Source organism: Artibeus jamaicensis, unplaced genomic scaffold (genome assembly GCF_021234435.1).
Source record: "Artibeus jamaicensis isolate MK-2021 breed Jamaican fruit bat unplaced genomic scaffold, CSHL_Jam_final scaffold_537, whole genome shotgun sequence".
NCBI lineage: Eukaryota > Metazoa > Chordata > Mammalia > Chiroptera > Phyllostomidae > Artibeus > Artibeus jamaicensis.
Window position 1 is genome coordinate 7,648,237 of NW_026522047.1, and position 21,296 is coordinate 7,669,532.

A 21,296-nucleotide genomic window follows, 5' to 3' on the forward strand; every position below is an offset into this window, starting at 1 on the left:
CAGTGATATCATAAAATAATGTTACGGTATATCTTTCATTTTCTTGTTGTAACAGGAATATATTCCCCATTCATTCCTCTTTAAAAAATTTATGTTAAGATCATAATATTCATATATATAAGTGTATAAAAATTTTCCCGCTATTGTTGAACATTTAGATTGCTTTCAGCTTTCCCCTTTTATAAATGTTATTTGCACTCTTTACCATCCAGTGGTTATTGACTTTTAAGTTTGATTCTTGTTTGGATTTGGTTCGTGTAAGGTATTTACTTCATAGTATGTGACTATTTAGCACAGTATGAATAGAACAAGTAATTAGAGCAATGTCTAACTCAATAAATGCTAGCTATTTTGTGCTTTAAAAAATACCTGTGTAGGTTTTTGCAAGTGACAGGTAAAACCTGTTTTAGTGATGAGAACACTTTATTATATTATAAATTTTTGACTTAGAAAATTTCACAATATTGACTTAGCTGATTTGACACAGCATTTGACTTAGCTGACTTCACAATATTGTCACCTATTTGAAGTGCCTGTCTACAATGTCTGCTTGGGAGAACTGTAGCAATGTTTACAAATGCGAAACAATAAGAAAACCAAAGAAGCAATGGCGTGTATGCATTGCGCGTAAAGCAATGTTTGCATTAACACCTGGAGAGTACTGCTTAACAGCATCCCTTCCCAGATCAGACGCAGAAGCCCTGAGGAAGGCAGAAGGTAATTTCCTTTATCTCAAAGGAAACGCAGGCTGAGAGTCTCTAATGTTCCGACAGCTCTTCGGCGGAGAAACAAAGTGCTAACCGGAGGGGGGAAAAAAACTGGGTCTCCACCTGTTTTACTAAGTACACTGCTCCAGAGAAGCGAGCTTAAGAGGAGAGCATGCGGAATTTTAGCTACTTCCATTCCTCCGACACGCCCTCCCAGAAATTTCAGCTCATTGGCTCCTTTCAGTCTTCCTAATCTTCCCGGGGAAGCTTCTCTGTCTCCTTGGCAACCTCAGCTGCCACCAATTGCAGCCAAGGATTGGTGATCACGTGGCCTGTGCCGCCTCTGTAGCGAAGGAAACATGGCGGCTCTGGCAAGTAGTAGATGTGAAATTTGAATCGCTCTACTGTGGCTGCTGCATCTCCGCTGATGGCGACTGCGGCTTTGTGCGGTTCCGGTCAGAGCCCAGAGGGGCTCCTTGGAGACCTGTCTCCGCAGGAAGATGAGGACTGTGATCCTGAAGATGGGGCGAGCGACTCGGGTTCCTATTCGTCCGCCAGTAGCGATTACGAGTAAGGTTCTGGAAGAGGGACAATGAAATCCATCCCTTCGGTGCCCAGAGTGGAGTGTGCACGTGGGTTGGGGGACTGCGGAGTTTTGGGTGGTTGGGACTAAGTGACCTTAAATAGCAGCGATTTTCCACCATTTTCATGTCATGGCACACAAAAAGTAGTTGCTAAAATTCTGGGCCACAACAAAAAACGCTTTTTTTGCCAGTCTGGTAAAAAATAGCTATAATTTTGATTCATTTACGCTGGATGGCAATTGTGTTGGCTGTTGTCATTTTTTTATTTGTCAATCCAAGGTAAAGGAGGTCAGTGTCCCTGACTAAATAATCAGGTGCTGCAGGTTTTTAAAAGTCTTGTGGCACATCTCTTGAAGATCGCTGTTCCACAGTAAGCGGGATTTATTTGTGCCACGTTTCAGTTGTGTTATATCATGAGCCGAAATGAGGTGCCATTCTTTGCTACTGTAGGTTTTTTAGGATTCTCAGATGAGGAATCTCTCCTCTTTCTGGTGGATTCCATAATATATGAGGGTTTGTCTGTTAGAGCAGGGGTGTCAAACTCATTTTCACTGGGGGCCACATCAGTCTTACAGTTGCCTTCAAAGGGCCGAAATAATTTTAGGACTGTATTAATGTAACTACTCCTTAACTGTTAAGGAGTTGAAATTACATTCGGCCCTGTGAAGGCAGCCGAGGCTGATGTGGCCGCCGGTGAAAATGAGTTGACACTCCTGTGTTCATAAAACTGCCCTGTTGCAGTGTCTTCTTGCTTTTTTAGCATCATGGTGTTTGTGACTTCAACCTCATTAGTACTGAGAGCAAAAGGACACCCTACAGGTTTCATAATACAGCTATTTAAAGTACGTAGTTTTTTCCTGTTATAAAAATTAATATATGTGTAAAAGAAAGAAAATCCATAGTTTCACAGTGGAGGGCAACTGCTCTTACCATTTTGGGGGTGTTTTTCCTATATTTTCCTATATACCCTCATGGTTTTCTTGTTTGTGTTCTTTTATCATAATATAATTTTTAAAATGCAGAATACCTAACTATTGCTTTCCACTTTTTTAACCTTAATAATAATGAAAAATTACTTTGCTTCACAGTACTGCCTCTGTTTTAAGGGAATCTCTATCCATTACTACTATGGATTAAGAACTTGTTGGAAAAGTCACTTAGCGGTAGCTTGAAATGACAAAGACTGAAAGGTCCAGGTGCCAAAACATCAACCAACCTGCCCTATAATGGATTGCCATATACGTCACTTTTAGGATGACATTTTTTATGTGTATTAGGAGTAACAGTTACTTGGCAATTACTGTCATCTATAAGTATGTAAAACATTTTTCATTGTCTTTAAAAACATGGAGGAAAAGCATTACTAAAGCTACTTAATATACTCCGGAGCAGGGGTGTCCAACCTGTGGCCCACGGGCCACACGATGCCCAGGATGGCTATGAATGCGGCCCAACACTAAATCGTAAATTTACTTAAAACATTATGAGATTTTTGTGTGGGTGATTGCGTGCTGCAGTGTATTTATGTGTGGCCCAAGACAACTCTTCTTCCAGTGAGGCCCAGGATGCCAAAATGTTGGATACGCCTTCTCTAGAGGCTTAATGAGGACAGATCACATTCTTGAAGACTTGAACAAATTTAAGAATATCACATATTTTGCATAATCTACTACTGTCATTATTTTTAAATAATTAGAAAATTCATGGTTATCAATCGAAGCTGCCAGAAGGAGGTCTGAATTTCATGGAACCGATTTGGTCTTGCTAAGAGAACTATAGGCAGTGAGACTCAAAGTATTGGTTTGCCTACATCTTAAAGTCATATACTTCTAGCTCAGAGAGAATCTGTCACTTGCTTATAGCCACACAGCTGAATGTGGTCATTATAGGAACTCAGGAGACCTGATTTCAACTGGGGCACCCTGATTGGGATAGAATTGAAAGATGAATAAGCTAGTTGTGTTTCCTAGGAAATGAACCATCCAAGAACCTTATGTCAGGAAAATTCGTTACTTCAAAGTATTTTGTAATTCAGAAAAATATATATATATCCATCAAACTTGGACTATAACTGTAACTACACAGTTATTTCTGATGAGAACAAAATAGACTAAACAAAATAAGAACCTCACTGAGAGGCATATACACAATGACAACTTTACAGCTTGTCATTGTACCATGGGCATCTCAGAAAAGAGATGAAAGAGTATTTATATTAATATTGATTATTGTGACCCATATTTTACAAAAATCTGAATTAAAACTGCTAGTTTTAATTCCTTTTTTAAAGTAAACCGTTTGTTTTAGAGTAAGTTTAGATTCACAGCAAAGTTGCCAAGATAGTAGAGTTCCTTCATGTCCTTTAGTGGGTTTGCCCTGATGCTGATAACATCTCACGCAGTTATGGCACGTTATTCAACACGAAGACATTAACACTGGCACTGTGCCGTTAAGTAAACTCCAGACTTTCTTTGGATTTCACCATTCCTCTACTTATGCCCTTTTTCTGTTCCAGAATCCAATCCAGGATATTGTATCGCATTTAGTGATCAAGTGCCCTTAGTCTCTTCTGGTCTGTGGCTGTTCTCGGTCCTCCCTTGTGTTTCATAACCTGCATCTCTTGGTTGGGGTGATGTCAGCCAGGTTTCTCCACAGTGGTTGCTGTTTTTCCCTTTCCACGGTCTGTTCTTTGGAAGCACATCACTAAATCCAGTCTGCGCTCATGGGGAGGAGAGATTAAGCTCTTTCTCCTGGAGTAGGGACTGTCTACACAAAGAACCAATGTCTCCGTGTCTTCTTGGTTCATTTTCTTTTCACTATGCATCACCTTCTTTTACAGAGTCTCAGGTTTATTTCCTGTCATTCTTCCTGTCTCTCTACTCCCTTCCTGTAATTTTTCTTTTTAAAAAAATTTCTTCTTCCTCTTAAAGTGAAGTGGTTTTACCCTAAATGTTGAGAAAATGGATCTCATGTGTTGTGTTGGACATGTAGATGGGTCTTTTGGGCAAAGGTCTCTGCATGCACAGACCTGTAAAGGTGATTATTGTTGTCCACGGTGGGGGGCGGGGCTGGAAACCAAGCACAAAGCCCATCAATAGATGGATGACCAAATGTCTTACAGCGCTGATGAGGACAATTAATGCAGCCATTGGGGATTTCTGAATTGTATTGTTATATTGATAAATGAAAGTGATACAAACATACATTTCTACTTTTTAGAAACAATGACAGAACAATCCTATGTGCTTTTATGTGATTGTAAGAACATAGATTTTTAGTACTGTTTATGTCATGAAATGTAGGGAGGGAAGATGCCGTGTGTGGTGACTGCGTCCCGTCTATGTAGAGTGAGTCTGTGCGTCTGTGTACGTGAAACGGTGCACGAAAGCAGTCGCCAGCTAGAAATCTGGTCGACATTCATCCTTTCCTCTCTGTCATCCTCTCCCCTAATCCGTCTCATAGTCTGGGTGATTCTCCAGCATTTCTTAAATGTTTTTCCTGTTTTTCTTTTTTTTCTGCCTTTGACTTCGTTATTGTCTCTGCTTGGGTGACCAAAAAAAGCCCCCTAAATGGTTTCTTGTCTTGAGTCTCAGCACCTCAAATCGGTCTCTGCCCTCTTGTCAGAGTAGATCTATCCAAGGATAGCTGACAGGTAAACATGAACTTGATCGATGCCCTCTTAGCTCCACTGAAAATCCCAACCCCTTTGCCATGGTCCAAAGGCCGCGCAAAATCAGGCCTTGGCTGCTCCTCCTGTTGTCACTCCTGAGTTAAGCTCCGGCCACCGCAGGCTACCTTAGGTTGTCCACACCGGCCACGCAGACTGTTGCCCAAGGCCTTTGCTTATGCTGTTACTTGTTTTTGGAGTTCTCTTCTTTATCTGCTCCCCAGACTCCTTTCCCTGGTCCCTTATTCTTTTAAAACTCAAGTGCAGTGGACAACAGTGTAGTGATTTGGGGGGGGGGGGGTAATAAGGGGACTAAATGGTAGTAGAAAAAATAATAAAGATTAAATCAGTGAGAAAGAAAACCTCATGTCTGGGGTCTCATCTACCAGAAAGTCTTCCCTACCTCCCCCTTAGTCTCTGGCTAAGCTCAATGACCCCTTTGTAGTACTTACCATGTGTATTGTCATGAATTCTTGCTCAGTTCCTCTTCCCCACCAGACAAGGGAAGGGACTGATGTTTTCATCGTTGTAGTTCTAGATTACTCTTGTGCCTGGCTCTGTTTATTTGCTCTGTGGTTGAATGCCACCCCCTGAGCACTGCCCCCCGCAACTTGCACAGATGTTTAAATCATAACCAAAAAGTGGTTTCATATTTAGATTTTAGAGATTGAAATAAACTTCACATTTAATAGATAGGGGTAAATGTTTTGTTTGGGTCTTATACTGTACTTGTAATGCAAATAACATACCAGATTAAAGAGTGAGATTTGGGATTATAAAACAAACATGTCCGTTCATTGTTTACATCAATCTATATCTTCTTTAAGTAGTTGTGTATAATCATGGTATTTATATCGTGGTTTTTAAAATTGTGGTGCCATTGCTATCAGAAAGTTTTACGGTGGTGACACAGTTGTTTAGGTTGTCCCGTCAGAGCAGAGTGCAGTTATGAAACACTGACTTCTGCAGGTACAGGTGGGGTGATTGGAGCAACTGATGTGTGATGAATGACCTGCAGGAGCTGGTGCCAATTGCCTAAACGATGCCACACACCGGCAACCAACAAGTGCCAAAGAAATACTGGGTTGGCTCTTTGGGGCTAGTTGTGCCCTTGTTGCACCTTTCGCATGTAGTTGAAAATTATGTGTTAATTGCCAACCACAGACTGAGGCAGTAGTTAGTTTCAGCGTTGAGTTATAGAGAAGTGCATTTTTGGACCGATTTTCACAGTGCTTAGAAGGAGACTCGAGTTAAAAGAATGAGAATTGCTGGTACGCACCAAACTGTCGTCTCTGATTGAACTATTAGACACAAATTACACCCTTTCATGCCAGGATATTACAGCTCATGTTTCCAAAAGGACTCTCTCCACTAGTGGTTTTTCCACTGTAGCCAGTTTTGCTTTAGAGAATAGCAGTTTGAAAAGTCAGTGCTGGTACCACCGAAAAGGGTGGAGTTTATGATTAGGTATGTTAGCTTAAGATGAGTATTTTTGTTTTTAATGCTATGTCAGTCATTTTTAGTGGCGATAATTTTATTTCTTTCAGTGGCTTGTTTCCCAGTTAAAAGGTTTTTTTTTTTACAATCACACGATGAATTATGTGATAGTTGGTTTACTTTTCCTACTACAGTTATTTGTAAAAAGGAGTTTTACAGAAATTATAGGCTATAGAAGTGATTAATTGTGATTATGAACTGGTTGTTTTCAGCAATGATTTCTATTAATGGTGAAGGGAGTGTTTCTTTTATTACTAAACAAAGGCTATCAGTACTGGTCTTCAGCCTTCATTTTAACATGACAGCCACACTGAAAAATTTCTCTGCAAATAGTGTATTTATACGTACAATTTCCAAGTGGCTTCTGTCTGTGAATATAATTGCATAATCAACTACTAATGTGAATTATTATCCAGGGACATTGTGTGATGTGAATAACAACCACACGGGGGCCGAACTAAATTTCTTTAAAAAAACAAAAACTTAGATTCTGGAAAGGGACCATCTCATTTTTTTGTTTGCTTTTCAGTCCTTGTAGATTCCTTCTCCCAAAACCCATTCTTCAAAGTGCTACAAAAACCATCCTCCAGAATAAACTATGGGTGCTCACAATAAGTTAGGGATAATGAGATTCTAATAATCAAGGAACTTTTACATCTCCCACCTCCCTGCACCCTGCCCCCACCCTCACCCCTGCGCCAGGAGGACATAGCTGTTTCTTGTACGTTCCACTGCTCTTCAGATGATCTTTTCTTTCTTTTTTCCCCAGTGACCTTGAGCCCGAGTGGCTGGACAGCGTGCAGAAGAATGGGGAGCTGTTTTACTTGGAACTGAGCGAGGGCGAGGAGGAAAGCCTCCTTCCTGAGCCGCCTGTGGTGAACCATGTCCGGTTCAGTGAAAACGAGATCATCATTGAAGAGGATGATTACAGAGAAGGAAGAAAGTATGAGCCCAGACTCAAGCGGTTCACCAAAATTTTAAAAAGTAAAAGACTTTTGCCCAAGCGCAACAATAAGAAAAACAGCAAAGACAGCGGGCCGGTCTCCATTCTGAAGCATCAGCCCCACCAGAAGACGGGGGTCCTTGTCCAACAGAGGTACAAGGACGTGAATGTGTGTGTGAACCCCAAAAAGCTAACGATCACCAAAGCCAAAGAGCAGCTCAAGCTGCTGGAAGTGCTGGTTGGGGTCATCCATCAGACCAAGTGGAGCTGGAGACGAGCTGGAAAGCAGCAGGCGGGCGGGGAGAGGCTGGTGGTCCACGGGCTGCTGCCGGGAGGGCCGGCCATGAAGAGCGGGCAGGTGTTCATCGGTAAGTGCCTCTGCTGACCGTCCGGGCTTGTTTGCCGAGATGGCGGTTAGTGACACCTTGTGAGGACCGTGATCAAACAGAGGTACCGCCAGCGTCTGAACAGACCCTGGGCTACACGGTGACCCCTGGGACCGAAGTGGCATCATTAAGGGCGCTGTGCTACCAGGCACAGTGTTCCGGAAAGAAACTAAAGTGCTTCAGTGCCATTAGTGTACGTGTGCGCCTTGCTCGGGCCAGGGGAGAGCTTAACCGATTTTTGAGTTTTAAATTATATACTTTTATGTCATCTTGGTTATATGTGCTGACACGTAAAAGAAAATAAGCTGATTGCACAGTGATAATTTAGGGTTGAATGACCTATATCCAATAACATGACACAAAAATGTATAATTTATGAATAAAAATACTTGAAAATTGTATGTTTGCACTTGAGTGCACTAAGACCTTGGAGTGGTTTTAACTGTTTTATTTGGCATATTTAGCAACAGTGGTGTTGTACAGAAATTTCCTTTTTCGGGTGCTTGCCATAAAATGTTCCTCCAATTTTGAGGGGGGAAAAATAAATTCACAAGTTATTCTGAACATATACTAAGATGAGCATTTGGCGTTCGACTTAGTAGTCACTTTATTACTTAAAGATAAATTAGACAAATGCAAGAATTATATTATGAGTAAAACTTAAAGGTATTAACAATGCTAAAAGCTCACAGTCTTAAGTCGATCTAGCCTAGGAGATTTAGACAAAGGAACTTTTGCTGATGCTTTAGAAACATTTGAAACTGTTTTTAAATTAAGTCTAAATTTGACTTCTGTGTTCACTGATTCAACAAATGTTTTTGAGCATCTTCCGAGTGCCAGGAATACAAAGGTTAGTGACCTGAACACCCCTGTCCTGGAGCTCCTCCTGGAGAGGAGTGGCTGGGCCGGAATCGGCTGGTGGGTTCACGCAGCAGGGCAGGTGCCGTGATGGGGGTTTGCAGGGACCACTTGTGTGGGAAGGGCAGCTGGGCAAAGGAGGGTTGCAACAGGATCTCCACACTCTCCTCTTACAGCGTCACGCTGATCCTCATCCCCTGGAGAGCTATGGCCTGCATGTCTCCCCCCGCCCACCCCCCTGAATCTGGGTGGGCCTGCGACTACAGCTTAGGTGCTGCTGGGTGACTTAGGAGGTGTTATTAAGGCAAAGGTGATGCTGCTTCTGCCTGGTTTTCTTGGAACCCGGTCGCCCTTCTGTGAGGGAGGCAAGGCCGAGTGAAAAGGCCATCAGCAGAGTCCTGTCCAGTGGCCCCAGCCACCACAGCAACAGCCACCAGATGCGAGTGAAGAAGCCTTCCCGGTACTCCAGCCCCAGCCACCGTCTGGCTGCCACGACAGGAGGAGCCCTGAGTGAGAACATCAGCGGAGCCCAGTTGATCCCAGAACTGGGGGAGATGATAAATGGTGGCTGTTCGTTTTGTTTCGTTACTGAGGTATGGTGACGTATAACATGATATCAGTTTCAAGTGTCCATCATAATGCTTCGATATTTGTGAAGTAATAACCCCAGTAAGTCTAGTTCATACATCACCACACGTAGTTAAAAATCATTGTTGTTTTAAGCTACTGAGTTTGGGGGGAGTGATTCGTTACGCAGCCATTTACACTCTCTCAGATCCTCAACTTTCTTTTTGGAATATGGTAGGATTGGGCCAAAATATCTCCACAGTTGTTTCTTTTAGTTCTGTCAGAGGAGGCCAGAATTTGTGCTTATGAAGTCCTGCCTGGCTGTCGCTGACCCTGTAATTTTAGGGTTCCGTGTGATGGGAGTTCCCGGCTAATGCTACACACAGCCCTTTATACCCCGGGTTCCCCATCTGCGGATTCAACCAACCTCTCCTGGGAGGCACTCCAACAATTGTTACTTTATTGCTGATGAGTACTGTGTAGTTGGGCCTGTGGTGGTTGTACCTGTACTGAACATGCACAGACTTTTTTCTTGTCATTATTCCCTAAATACTGCAGTAGGACACCTGTTTACAAAGCATCCACACTGCATCAGGCATTACAGGTAATCTAGAGATGGTTCAAAGTATGTGGGATGAGGTGTGCAGCTTGTGCAAACAGCCCACCATTTGTGTCAGAGACCTGGGCAGCCGCAGATTTTGGCAGTTGTGACAAAGACCATATGGCCTGCAGCGCCTGAGATACTGCTTACCCTTTGTAGAGGAAGTTTGCTGACCCCAGATATAAAAGGAGGGAAAACTGTGCTGGAACTGTTTGTTGAACCATTTTTTAGCATGAAAATGTCAAACAAGGTTATTGTTGTTTAAATTATAATTTAATAAATCTATGTTACTCGACTGGTAAAATTATAATTATAAAAACTATGTACCAGTACAAAAGTTTTTATTTATTGAGAGGTTTAAAAGGATAAATGTCTTTGATACCTCATTGGTGTGAACACAGGTAAAGACTAAAAATAATTTGCAAGCATGATCGTGGCAGTAGTGTTAGGGTCACTGATGATTTTCCCAACATTTCTGCAGTACTTTCTGTTTCAATGAGAAATAAAAGCTGCATTAACTTGTGCAGCATCACCAGGGAATGGGGTATTTTACCGAGTCAAATGTCCCGATTGATAGTTACAATGTATGAGCTACCATTATTCAAGAACTTCTAGAATGGTAGATGGGCAGAGCCCTTTCTTTCCTCTGCTTTAGTACTTGCAGATTACAGCTGAGGAATTGATATTCCAACTCAAAAAAGATAATAAAAATCATTATCTTAAAACTTGAGAATTTGTCAGTAAATACATGAAGCTTTAATGCATTAACTTAAGTCTATAAAATGTCAGTATGGGAACTGTGTTCCAAAACCCAGATTCTCTTCCCCCTGAAGTCAAATTGGGCTTAATTTAAAGGATCAGTGTAGAGTCACAGTCTGACCCACCCTGCTGTCGGATGCCGCTTTCCCAGTCCTTCTGTGCAGAGGTCCCCCCTTCTAACCAGACTGATTTATGTTTTCCCCATGACCACCAAAGGCACCTTGTGTATCCATCTCAGTTCTTTAAACATTCGTGGTCCCTGACTCAGTTCGTGCTTAGCCCACATTGCTTTGTGTGTCTAGCAGGGTGTATTCATTTTTATTGCTGCTATGACAAATCACCACAAACTTAGTGGTTTAAGAAGGCACAAATTCATCATCGTGTAGTTCTGGAAGTCAGATGTCTAGAATGTTTCTTCCTGCACAAAAAAAGCACCCACGGGGCTGCATTCCTTACAGAGATCCCACAGGGAACCCCTTCCCTTGGCCAGCTTCCAGAGGCCATGTGCGTTCTTTGTCTTATAGTTTTCTTCCTGCATCTTCAAAGCTTTTGGTGTGGGACCCTGAAGTTTCTCTGACTCTGACCCTCCCGTCTCCCTCCTATAAAGACCCTCACTTAGGCTCACTTGGGTCTTCTCCCCACCTCAGGGTCCTTAACCTAACTAAGTACACCTGCAAAGTCTCCGTTGCCACGGCAGGGGAACGCATTCACAGATGGCAATGTGGATATCTTTGGACGATGGTTACTCCGTCTGCCACAGTGGGTTGGTGTTTTTTTGTGGTTTCTGTTTGCTTTGGTAAGATCTATTCTTTTCCCTACATTTATGTGTCATTTGTTTCCAAAGTAATTTCTTAAGCTGTATACTCATTTCATGTAATATAACAGAGCACGATACAAACAGCAGTAAACAAACTTTAGCATATTTTCATAGCCCGTGGGACCTCACGAAGTAGCCCTTCAGGACACAGTTGCTGTTTGCCAGATGTTGAGGAATTGATAGGTTTTCTCAGATGATTAACTTTACACTGAGGAATTGATTTAAGCACTGTGATAAACTGATCTCACCTTTTTATGCTGTATTTGATTCCTGACGGTATCTCTTGATCAATGTTTCTTCTTTTTTCTACCTGCCACTAATCCCTAGACCACTTCTTATTTAACACTTGAAACCAGTTCATGCAGCCGGGTTCCTTTCAGCCTTTGAAACGGGACAGTGCGTCCTGGTGACTCCCCTGCGCTTGTGGAGAAAGAACTTTCCACCAGTGCAGCTGCCAGCTGCCAGGACGTGACGCCCGGGACGCCTGCCTTCTCCGAGTCACCTCACAACAGGCTCAGGACACTCGAGGAGGCAAATCTCTAGGAGAAGGAGAAGCAGGTGTGACACTGCTTCTACAGAGATAAAATTTTCCACTTAAAAGTATTGCACTACACTTAACTCTAAAATGTATTTGCAGATCTTCTATGCTGATACTGGTCTCCTACTTTCAGAGGCTGAGGAGACGTGATGTCCTCTCAGGGGACACTCAGCTGCAGAACTGTGTTCGTCAGGGTTTGGAGAGGGGTCATTTGGAACATTATCCGATGGAGTTTTGCTCTAAAGGAGCAAGTTTTAAATGGTGTCACTGCGTAGGTGTTCTGATCATCTTATGGACAGTGGAGCCCATGGATAGAATGGTCTAGAAGTGGTTTTGTCTTGTGTCAGTACTCCAATATCCTTCATTATTTCTTTCTAAAAAATCTACAGCCACAAATCATGTGATATAGTACATTTGTTTAATCTCCTGTTTTTAAAAAATGGGGGATATGTTGCTTCCCCCTACCACCAGCTTAACCTGAAGTTGGAAGTTTAGTTTGCAAGTTCCTACTTTTAAGAGAAGTTACCAGGCTGCTCAGAGGGCTGCGGTGGTCGGCCGTCATACGGCCTCAGTGCCCGCACCTGCAGAACTGTGAACCGAGCAGCTGGAACCCTAGGGCAGGCTGTTGAGGGCCCTCACGGTGATGACCTGCAAGGTCCGCTGCTCACTCTGCACCCGACCCCTTCTCCTGTGCTAGAGGGTCAGGGAGAGCACGGGAGGCCGGCAGAGAGGGGGGAATAGCAGAGCTAAAGGGACAGCCTTTTCACCTGTTCCATAACCCCCACTCCAGGGCCACATGAAGAGGGCCAGGTGACCCTGCACACATACCTGTAGTGAGTTGTGTTAAAGGGAGAGCAACTTTGACCTTAAGGAACATGAATCTTCTGTAAAGAACAAATACTGGTAGTAAGATATTGAGGGAGCACTCTCTTGATACTGTACATTGAGCAAACTTGACCTTTTCTCTGGAGGGAGACACCACCTTTGTCACCCAAGGCTGTTCGGTGTGCAACGGGGACCACCCAAGCACAGAACTTATTTATAAAAAACTGTGCATTCTCATGTGTTTAAACTTCAGTCACCTTCAGAGTACTCTCCATGTGATACAATACACCTATCGAGACATTTTTTCTACTGGCCCAAACGCTTTTTGAACTCGTCCATTTTAATGCCTTTTAGTGCTTCTGCCTTTTTTGGTTTCACCTCTTCCACACTGGCAAAGCACTTCACTTTGAGGACTTTTTCATCCAGGGAAACAAAAAAAGTGGCTTGGGGTGAGATCAGGTGAATAGGTGGGGTAGGGCACAGGGGTCATGCTGTTTTGGGTCAAAAACTATGGGCAGGTGCACTCGTAAATCACCCATCATGAAATGGGCAAATGAATCGAATGAGTCTCCAAAAAAAATCCAGTGAAGCCAGACACAGCTTCTCACAATAACACCAGCTGGTACACAGATACAGATGGGTTCCCAGAACACTTACCTGGCGGAGGAAGCCTGTATCACAAGGGGCCTGCCCTCCAGAAGATAATTTGGGGTTTTTTTTTTGGGGGGGGGGTCCCGCTCATGCAAGCATCCTTAAATGACAAACCAGAACAAAGACTCTCAGTGCTGTGGTTTGCAAGATAGGCAAACCATGAGAGACCAAACCAATGGAGAATTGTCTATCAGCACTATTTTATCTATATACATGTTTACTGCCCATCTTCCCCAAAGAATATTAAGCTCCATGAAGAGATTTATGTCTGTGTAATTCAGTTCTCTATCTGCAGTGCCTGGCACACAGTAGGTGCTCAATGAATATTTGTAGGATGAATTAATGAGTGGGTAAGTATGAGTTATTTGATCAGATTCGTAGTGATACATTTATGATGAGAAATAACCTTGTTATATGTATATTTCTATTACTGTAGCTTAGTGGTGTTTTGATACTACTCTTAATTATGATGTGAAAGTAAATTTCCATCTTAAGACTGATCCTTTTTATATCAAAGCCCCCAAATGTATAAACATACAAGTTTAAAGAAAAACCATTTCAAAGGAGATTTTTACCAAAACATGCTGTGGATTTTGATATGTATGGGGGGCCTTTGAAACACAGAGCTGTGTGCAGACACAGATCGGTAACAATGAGCACCACAGCATATCAAGTTACCGTGCACTGCAAGGATTTATTCGAATTGCAGCTGAACTTTTTTACTGTGGGTATAAGTGGTTAAATTCAGTTTTGTTATGTGCCGATGCTTGGTTTATGCTACAAATTTTCCACTTATCATCTGGGCTTCCATAATTCCTCCAATTGTCTCAAAAATGAGAATATTCCTGTCTTTAAATACTCATAGGTTGTGTTCAGTCATGGTGCAGTGTTGGGCTGTAGTACAGTTTAGGAAAGCGCGGAGTCGGAGATTTGCTCTGCCGCCAGTGAGCTTTATAACCCTGGACGAGCCCCTGGATGTCGGCACCATGTTTTCCACTGTCCTTCAAAGAGGTCGGAACAGATGCTTTGCAATGCTGCAGTCCTAGATCTTTTTGGCTTGGGGATGTTCACACAGCTACCCTCTATTGTTACGTTTTCTCCAGGCGATGTCCTTGTTGCTGTGAACGATGTCGACGTGACTTCTGAGAACATAGAGAGGGTTCTGTCTTGCATTCCTGGACCTATGCAGGTATGGACGCTCTTTGGTTCTTACGATGAATTACATAAATTAAGTGCATCTTGCACTATTTTCTCTTTTAAAGATTCTGGAAATTATCATGCTTAATGGGTGAGTTCTACTTACATACTTGGGTATTTAAAATGTTTTAGATCGTTAAGATTTTTAGGTCTTGGGGAGTGTTCTTAAAAGAGAACAGTATGCCCTGACTGGTGTGGCTCAGTGGGTTGGGTGTCGTCCCGCAAAGCGAGAGGTTGTTGGTTTGATTCCCAGTCAGGGCACATGCCAGGGTTGTGGGTTCAATCCCTGGTTTGGCATGCCTACGGGAGGCAACTGATCAGTGTTTCTCTCTCTTGCATTGATGTTTCTCCCCTTCTCTTCCTCCCTCCTTTCCCCTCTCTCTGAAAAATAAATAGATAAATATTGTTTAAAAAAAAGAATGAGAGATAGAATTTTCAAATAAAACTTATCCTAAGTAAAGCAGGAAGAAGAATGATAATAAAAACATACATGTTGACCAACTTGCCGTCATAATACCATTTGTGCTGATGAAAATCCAGTTCCTAGAAAAGTCATTTGAAATAGTCATGGAACTGTTTGTTCTCTGACTTGGTAAAATCATTATTGCTATCAAGTTTTTTTCTGTGGCTTTATTTATTTTAAAAACCATACTCTCCTCTTGATTTTTCTGTTATCTAGTTTAGCCTTGCTCCTGAGTTTTTGTTTAGCTATTTAATGAATTATGTTTCATTCCTTGCAGGTAAAAATAGATCTCTTTCATATTAAGGGATTTTGATACTCCAAGCGTTGACATTTTTGTATCTGAGATGGCATTTTCGGGTCATTAGATGTATTTTGAGAGTGCTGTACCTCTTATGTAAGAATGTTCTGCTCTCGTTGGCCTGAAGAATTCACTTTCTCTCTTTCAAGGGGCAAGGAGGACGTAGGTGAGAGACTCCCCTCAGGTGGTAAGCGGGTGACGCAGTTTTGGAGACTGATCGGGATGAACAGAATCCCTGACAAATCAGAATCTGATCTGCATCTGATCTGAGATTCCAGCATATTAGGACACATGATGAAACTTGTTTTCTAAGAAATAGGATTTTCCTACACTCACTGCCTTTGTTAAATCAGTCTCCCTCTCCTTCGCTCTGTCTGTCTGTCTCCCTTGCTCCGTCCCTCCCTCTCTGTCTCTTTCTCAATTCAGCTATCTTTGGAAATGTAAAATTAAAAGTGTAGCGGATTTGCATTTTAGGAGTGTATCGCTCTGGGCGGGACTGGAGGCTGGGCACCAGGTGGTCTGCTTTGGAGGAGTCTGGAAGAGAGGGGATGACGGCTGAGGTGAGGTGTTGGCTGAGGATATATATACGAGAGGAGGAGGCTCCATTTCAGACAGGTGGGAGGCAAAGGGGATAGTTCTTCTGCAGGACAGAGAGGAGTCCAAGGTGCCTTCCAGGTTGCGTCTCGAGTAATTCAGTGAGACTGCCCAGAAGGGCAGAGGGTCAAGGAGAGGGAAGGCGCTTGTTAAATGGGATGAGTTAATGGGATAGACGTGGAAAGAAGGAACATTAAAACAATGATTTTGGAAGTGAGGAGTTGTAGAGAACATGTCCCCAGACCTGAGGACAGGCACATCTTCTCCGGAGCTGGGAGAAGAAGAGAGAACGGACAGACAAACTGTGCAAATCTGAGACCATTTTGAGGGAGACAGGAGGTATGGAACCATGAAACCATTCACGGTTTATCTCTGTGCAAGAACAACAGGAACCTCTTTTTATAAGAAGCCTCATATAAATTATCTTATATGAGATGTTTTGAAAGGTTTCTTTTCCTGTAAAACATATAATATCCTAACATTTACATGCATCAACTCCCTTTTCAAAGTAGCACTTAACTCCTCATTTGGTTATCTATCTCCTTCTTTATTATTTTATCAAGGCAACCAGGTCTGCCAACGCGTACAGCACTTAGCGTGTAAACTTCTTCAGAATGTCTTGCTGAAGTGTAATTATTTTTGAGTTACAGAGCCAACCTGATTTAAATCTGAAGAAGGGTGGCCAAAATAGTTCCCTGAGACCTTTCATGGCCGGCCCTGTGGTGCGTGTATTGGTTTGAGTCTGTAACGGTGGGGAAAGGTCCTCGGACCACAGAGAGCGCTGCTGTTTGCCAAGTGCAGCACTGACGCTGGTTTTCCAGGATCTGGTCTTACGTGTTAGGTTGCTGCTGCTGCCTGAAGTAAACCTGGCGAAGTGTTACTTGAAGTCTACAAGTCATTTCCTTTTGTCGTTGCTGGGGAATCACTGCCTTCCCTGTTCTGAGGTTGCCGTCTCCGAGGACCACCTGTCTGCTGCTTCCCAGCACAGCACAGACCCAGCCCATCTCTGCGACACCTGCTTCACTAGGGTGTCGCTCCTCTGTGCAGCCAAGTCCCCCTGCCCCCGGGCCTCCCCCCAGCCCAGCGCCTGAGAACCCACATCAGAGCTTCCGTCTGTCCTGTCTGAACTGTCATGAAGTCGGCGCTCAGGATTTCTCCAAATTCTAGATTTCTCACATTTCCACGGAACACCCTCAGAGGCCCTCGTTAATTTGGACACTCCTAAATCATTCACAGATAAAAGAGGCCCCCGACCACCCAGCCATTTACTTCATCAGAGCCTGCTCAAGGATTTTATGTGTTCACGGTTGGGTTTATATTTATATTCGTGCACACAAATATTGAGCATCACCGACCACAACAGATGCCACCCTCAGAGAATGGTCTTTCAGGCCACATAATGCCTACATGTTGCTTGTTTGGGTCAAAACCACATGCCAGACACCATTTTCACATCCTAAACTCATTTCTGAAACAGTGTCTTCAACTTCCTCACCTTAACCATATATGAGTTTCCATCACATAAATCTTGATTGTTCTCATGTAGAATCTTTATTTATTTTTTAAAGTTGCGTAATATTTCCACCCCCAAAATACACTAATTTTATACTCAGCCTTCTAGTGAAAACTTCTTTTCGTCAGTGCACACACTGGTGCTTTGAGAGGAGCGGGCGATCCTCGGCCAACCTAGCGACAGACCTCCTTTTGCAAGGAAAGGTGACTGAGGAGTGGAGGCTACCTTTCAGCAGCTGGGAAGGGGCCAAAACCTGGACGCTCGCCAGTGCGGTTTGACATCAGGCCTTGAAATGAAAACCGCCCTGGTAAAACTGACAGATAGTCTTTCTTAGGGCCGCGGGCCAAGTCCCAGCACGCTGATTGTTCTTTACTGTGTTCGCGCATATTCTAAAGGGTTAGAGAAGGATGCTTCAGCCTCACTTCACTTGAAAAAAGCACCAGTTCTAGTTGTGTGAGGTTTTTTTTTAAAAATAATATGTTTTATTGATTATGCCATTACAGTTGTCCCATTCTCCCCCTTCACTCCTCTCCACCTGCACACCCCTCCCCCACCCTTCCCTCCTTTAGTTTATGTCTACGTGTCTCGAGTTCTTTAGATTCTATATCTCCCCTACTATTCTTGCCCTCCCCCCTGTCTATTTTCTACCTACCGTCTATGCTACTTATTTTCTATACCTTCTCCTCCTCCCACTCCCCTATTGCTAATCCTCCATGTGATCTCCATTTCTCTGGCTCTGCTTCTGATCTAGCTGTCCTCTTAGTTTGCTTTTGTTTTAGGTGTGGTTGTGAATTGTGAGTTTGCTGTCCTTTTCACTGTTCATATTTTTATCTTCTTCTTCTTAGATAAATCCCTTTAACATTTTATGTAGTAAGGACTTGGTGATGATGAATTCCTTTAACTTGACCTTATCTGAGAAGCACTTCATCTGCCCTTTTATTCTAAATGAAAGCTTTGCTGGATAGAGTCATCTTTGATGTAGGTCCTTGCCTTTCATGTCTTGGGATACTTCTTTCCAGCCTCTTCTTGCCTCTAAGGTCTCTGTTGAGAAATTAGCTGACAGTCTGATGGGGACTCCTTCATAGGTGACTATGAGGTCGCTTTTAATCCCTAACCTCCTCCGTCACTTTCCCCAGATGAGTCGGTGCTCTCAGTGCCTACGATGTGGTGCTAGCCCTTCTCACACTGTCAGATCACTCTGATTTTTGTCTTTCTGGAGCATTTCCTGTTTGTGGGATAATGTGTGCAGGACACTAGGCCAGAGCCGAGATACAACCATGAACAGAGTGCACAACCTCTGCCCCCCAGGAGCCCACACTGTAGGGTGGCGTCGCTGTGCGTGCCTGAGTGTGTGTGTGTGTACAGAGCCGCCTTTGCAAAAACTGCAGCTGATTTCCCCTCGGTGAAACATCAACGCATTGTTTTAATGTGTAAAGGTGAAACTGACGTTTGAAAATGCATACGCTGTGAAGAAGGAAACGACGCAGCCAGTACAGAAAAAGGCCCAGCCCAACACAGAACGGGATTTAGTCAAGCTTCTCTGGGGAGAGGAGGTCGAAGGCGCCGAGCAGGGTGCGCTCCACACGCCACACGTCGTCCTGTATCTCACCCTGGAGCTGGACTCCGAGGCTTCGAAGGAGGAGGTGAGTGTCTGCTGCAGGTGCTTCTCCAGGTGCTTCTCTAGGTACGAGAGAAACACGGAACGACGACCCTGCACAGTCTCCCAAGGGAAGAGCACGCAGCTTCTCAGTCATTCCGTGTCTGTATGTTTTTGGTATGTTTCTTCTGAGAAGCTCGATGAATCCACTTGTAGAGATGTGAATTTGTTTCTGCTGTCTTCTTTAAAAATTCTGTTTGAACTGACTGCTTCATGGTATTTTGGTTGCCTGTGTCATTACTATTTTTATTCTATACTCTATTTTTTTGTGTACACTCTTAACATTGTATTATATTTGTCTTACACATTCTAAAGTGAAACATTACCTTTACCCTTTTCAAAATGAGTCAAGGCCTTTAAAATGCCTTTGCTCCAGTCATTCCCCCCCGAACCCACATGCTGTTGTCTTGGATATTTTAGGGCCATCATTTTTTTAATTCCACAAATTGGGCATGATTGTACTATTATTAATAATTATTATATTTTACACTTTATAAAATATAAATTATACATTATCAAATTCATGTTTCATACATGTTTCCTGGAGGTGGACCTTCTTTAAATTTATGTACACACTTACCGATTTCTCCTCTCACCACTCTTTCCCACATCTCAGACTGTGCTCACTTGATCATTTTTTCTTTTTCCCAAAACACGTGCTTTAGGAATTTCTTTTTAGTGAAAGTTTGTGTGTGATAAGTTGTTTTCATTATCTACCGCTGATGTGGTTTTCACCCCTTCTCACACATTGAATTAGTCAGAAGAGGCCACCTGCCCTCCTGTCTCAGTGGCTCAATGTAACGTGAGTTGACTTCTCACTTCAATGTGAGCATTTCTGCCAATGCAGTTCAGTGTTTTGAGCCCTTCATTGAGTGGTTCCCTTATTCCCAAGGGCTTCTGTGTCCTCTACTGTGTCTTTGGCCTCCAGTTGGCTGTCGCAAGAAGAGAGGAAGCATGTGGTAACACGTGGCACATTCCTGAGGCCTGTCTTCAAAGTAGCACCATCGCTTCTGCTCGTGCCCCAGTGCCTAGAGCTAGTGATATGGTCTCCCCTGATGCAAGGAGGTGAGAAATGTAGTCAGTCGTCCTGTGTGGCCAGGAAGAAGATGAGGTGAAGACATGGTCTTGCTTATGCTAACCAGGCAGAAAGTGATTTTCTGCAATCTGTTCAAAGATAGTATTCCTTTGTCTTCCGACTTCCATAATTGCTGTTGAGAAGTCTACTGTCAGTCGTTCCTCTGTAAGGAATGTCTTTTGTTTTCTCTGTTCAGTTTCTTGATTCTGCTCTGTTTATACTGGTTTTAACCTCTCCATTGTGTTTTTCCATTTTAATAGTCACAGTTTTATTTTTAGAAGTTTCTGAAAATCTGCAGTGCTACTCCTGGCAGTCCCGTTGCTTGCTCATCTTAGTGAATCTCTGTTTCTCTAAGCATTGCATACAGAGCTCTTCTCTGTTCTGGGTCTGCCCATCTCACTGTCTCTGAGTCCTGAGGGGACTCTGACTTGCCGTGGCTTGCCTTCTTATGTCCTTGGATGTCGTTGGCTGAACTTACTGCTTGCTTTTATCTGTGGGAGTCCTGTGTTTCTAAACTGGCGATGCTTCTAAACTGCTTCTGCTTCTGCCTCTGACCTGGGCACTTCAGCCTGACTCAAGGATCTGGGTTTAACACACGGGTCTTAGGCTTTGCTCACCTCCTGAGCCACTAGCCCAACACTCAGGGTCTTGATCAAAGCTATTGTAGGCATCCACCCTTGGGACAGCCCTGCCTCTGCCCACTCACCACTCCCAGCCGAGGCCCCAGCTTGCTTTGCAGTGGTGGGGAAAGGGGAGTGGAAGGGTGTGGAGAGGACGTCCTTGGAAACCTCTCTACTTCTTCCATGCCCAGCAGTTCAGACAGGCGTGTGCTGGCCATGCATCTAGTTGTTTCATAGCACAGGGGTCTCTCAAAGCATCTACTTCACCATAATGATTCTGCTTGGAGCAGAAGGGAGACCTGAGAAGTTTCTACCTAATTTACATTTCTTTGTTTTTGAAATCCTTGCAGTCTGTATTCTCAATGCCACAGCCATTTTATCCCAGGGTTGGGATTTTCTTCTGTTACTTCTTCACATATCAAAATTTAGCCAGTAACTGAAGTGGAAAAGAAGGGATTCACTTACTCGTATTTTTGTTA

General features: G+C 43.3%; 1 protein-coding gene across 3 annotated transcripts in view; it reads left to right on the forward strand.

Moving 5' to 3' along the window:
* The first annotated feature begins 1,069 nt into the window (after positions 1-1,069).
* Positions 1,070-21,296, forward strand: part of INTU (inturned planar cell polarity protein) — a 46,535-nt gene continuing 26,308 nt past the window's right edge. For 2 of the 3 annotated variants that reach the window (XM_037129995.2, XM_053658064.1), the window contains exons 1-4: positions 1,070-1,277; positions 7,225-7,766; positions 14,504-14,589; positions 18,902-19,108. In XM_037129995.2, the coding sequence (XP_036985890.2) occupies positions 1,135-1,277; positions 7,225-7,766; positions 14,504-14,589; positions 18,902-19,108 (978 nt within the window). In that variant the 5' untranslated portion in view covers positions 1,070-1,134. The remainder of the gene's footprint in view (positions 1,278-7,224; positions 7,767-14,503; positions 14,590-18,901; positions 19,109-21,296) is intronic. The other variant, XM_053658065.1, reaches the window with a different exon arrangement.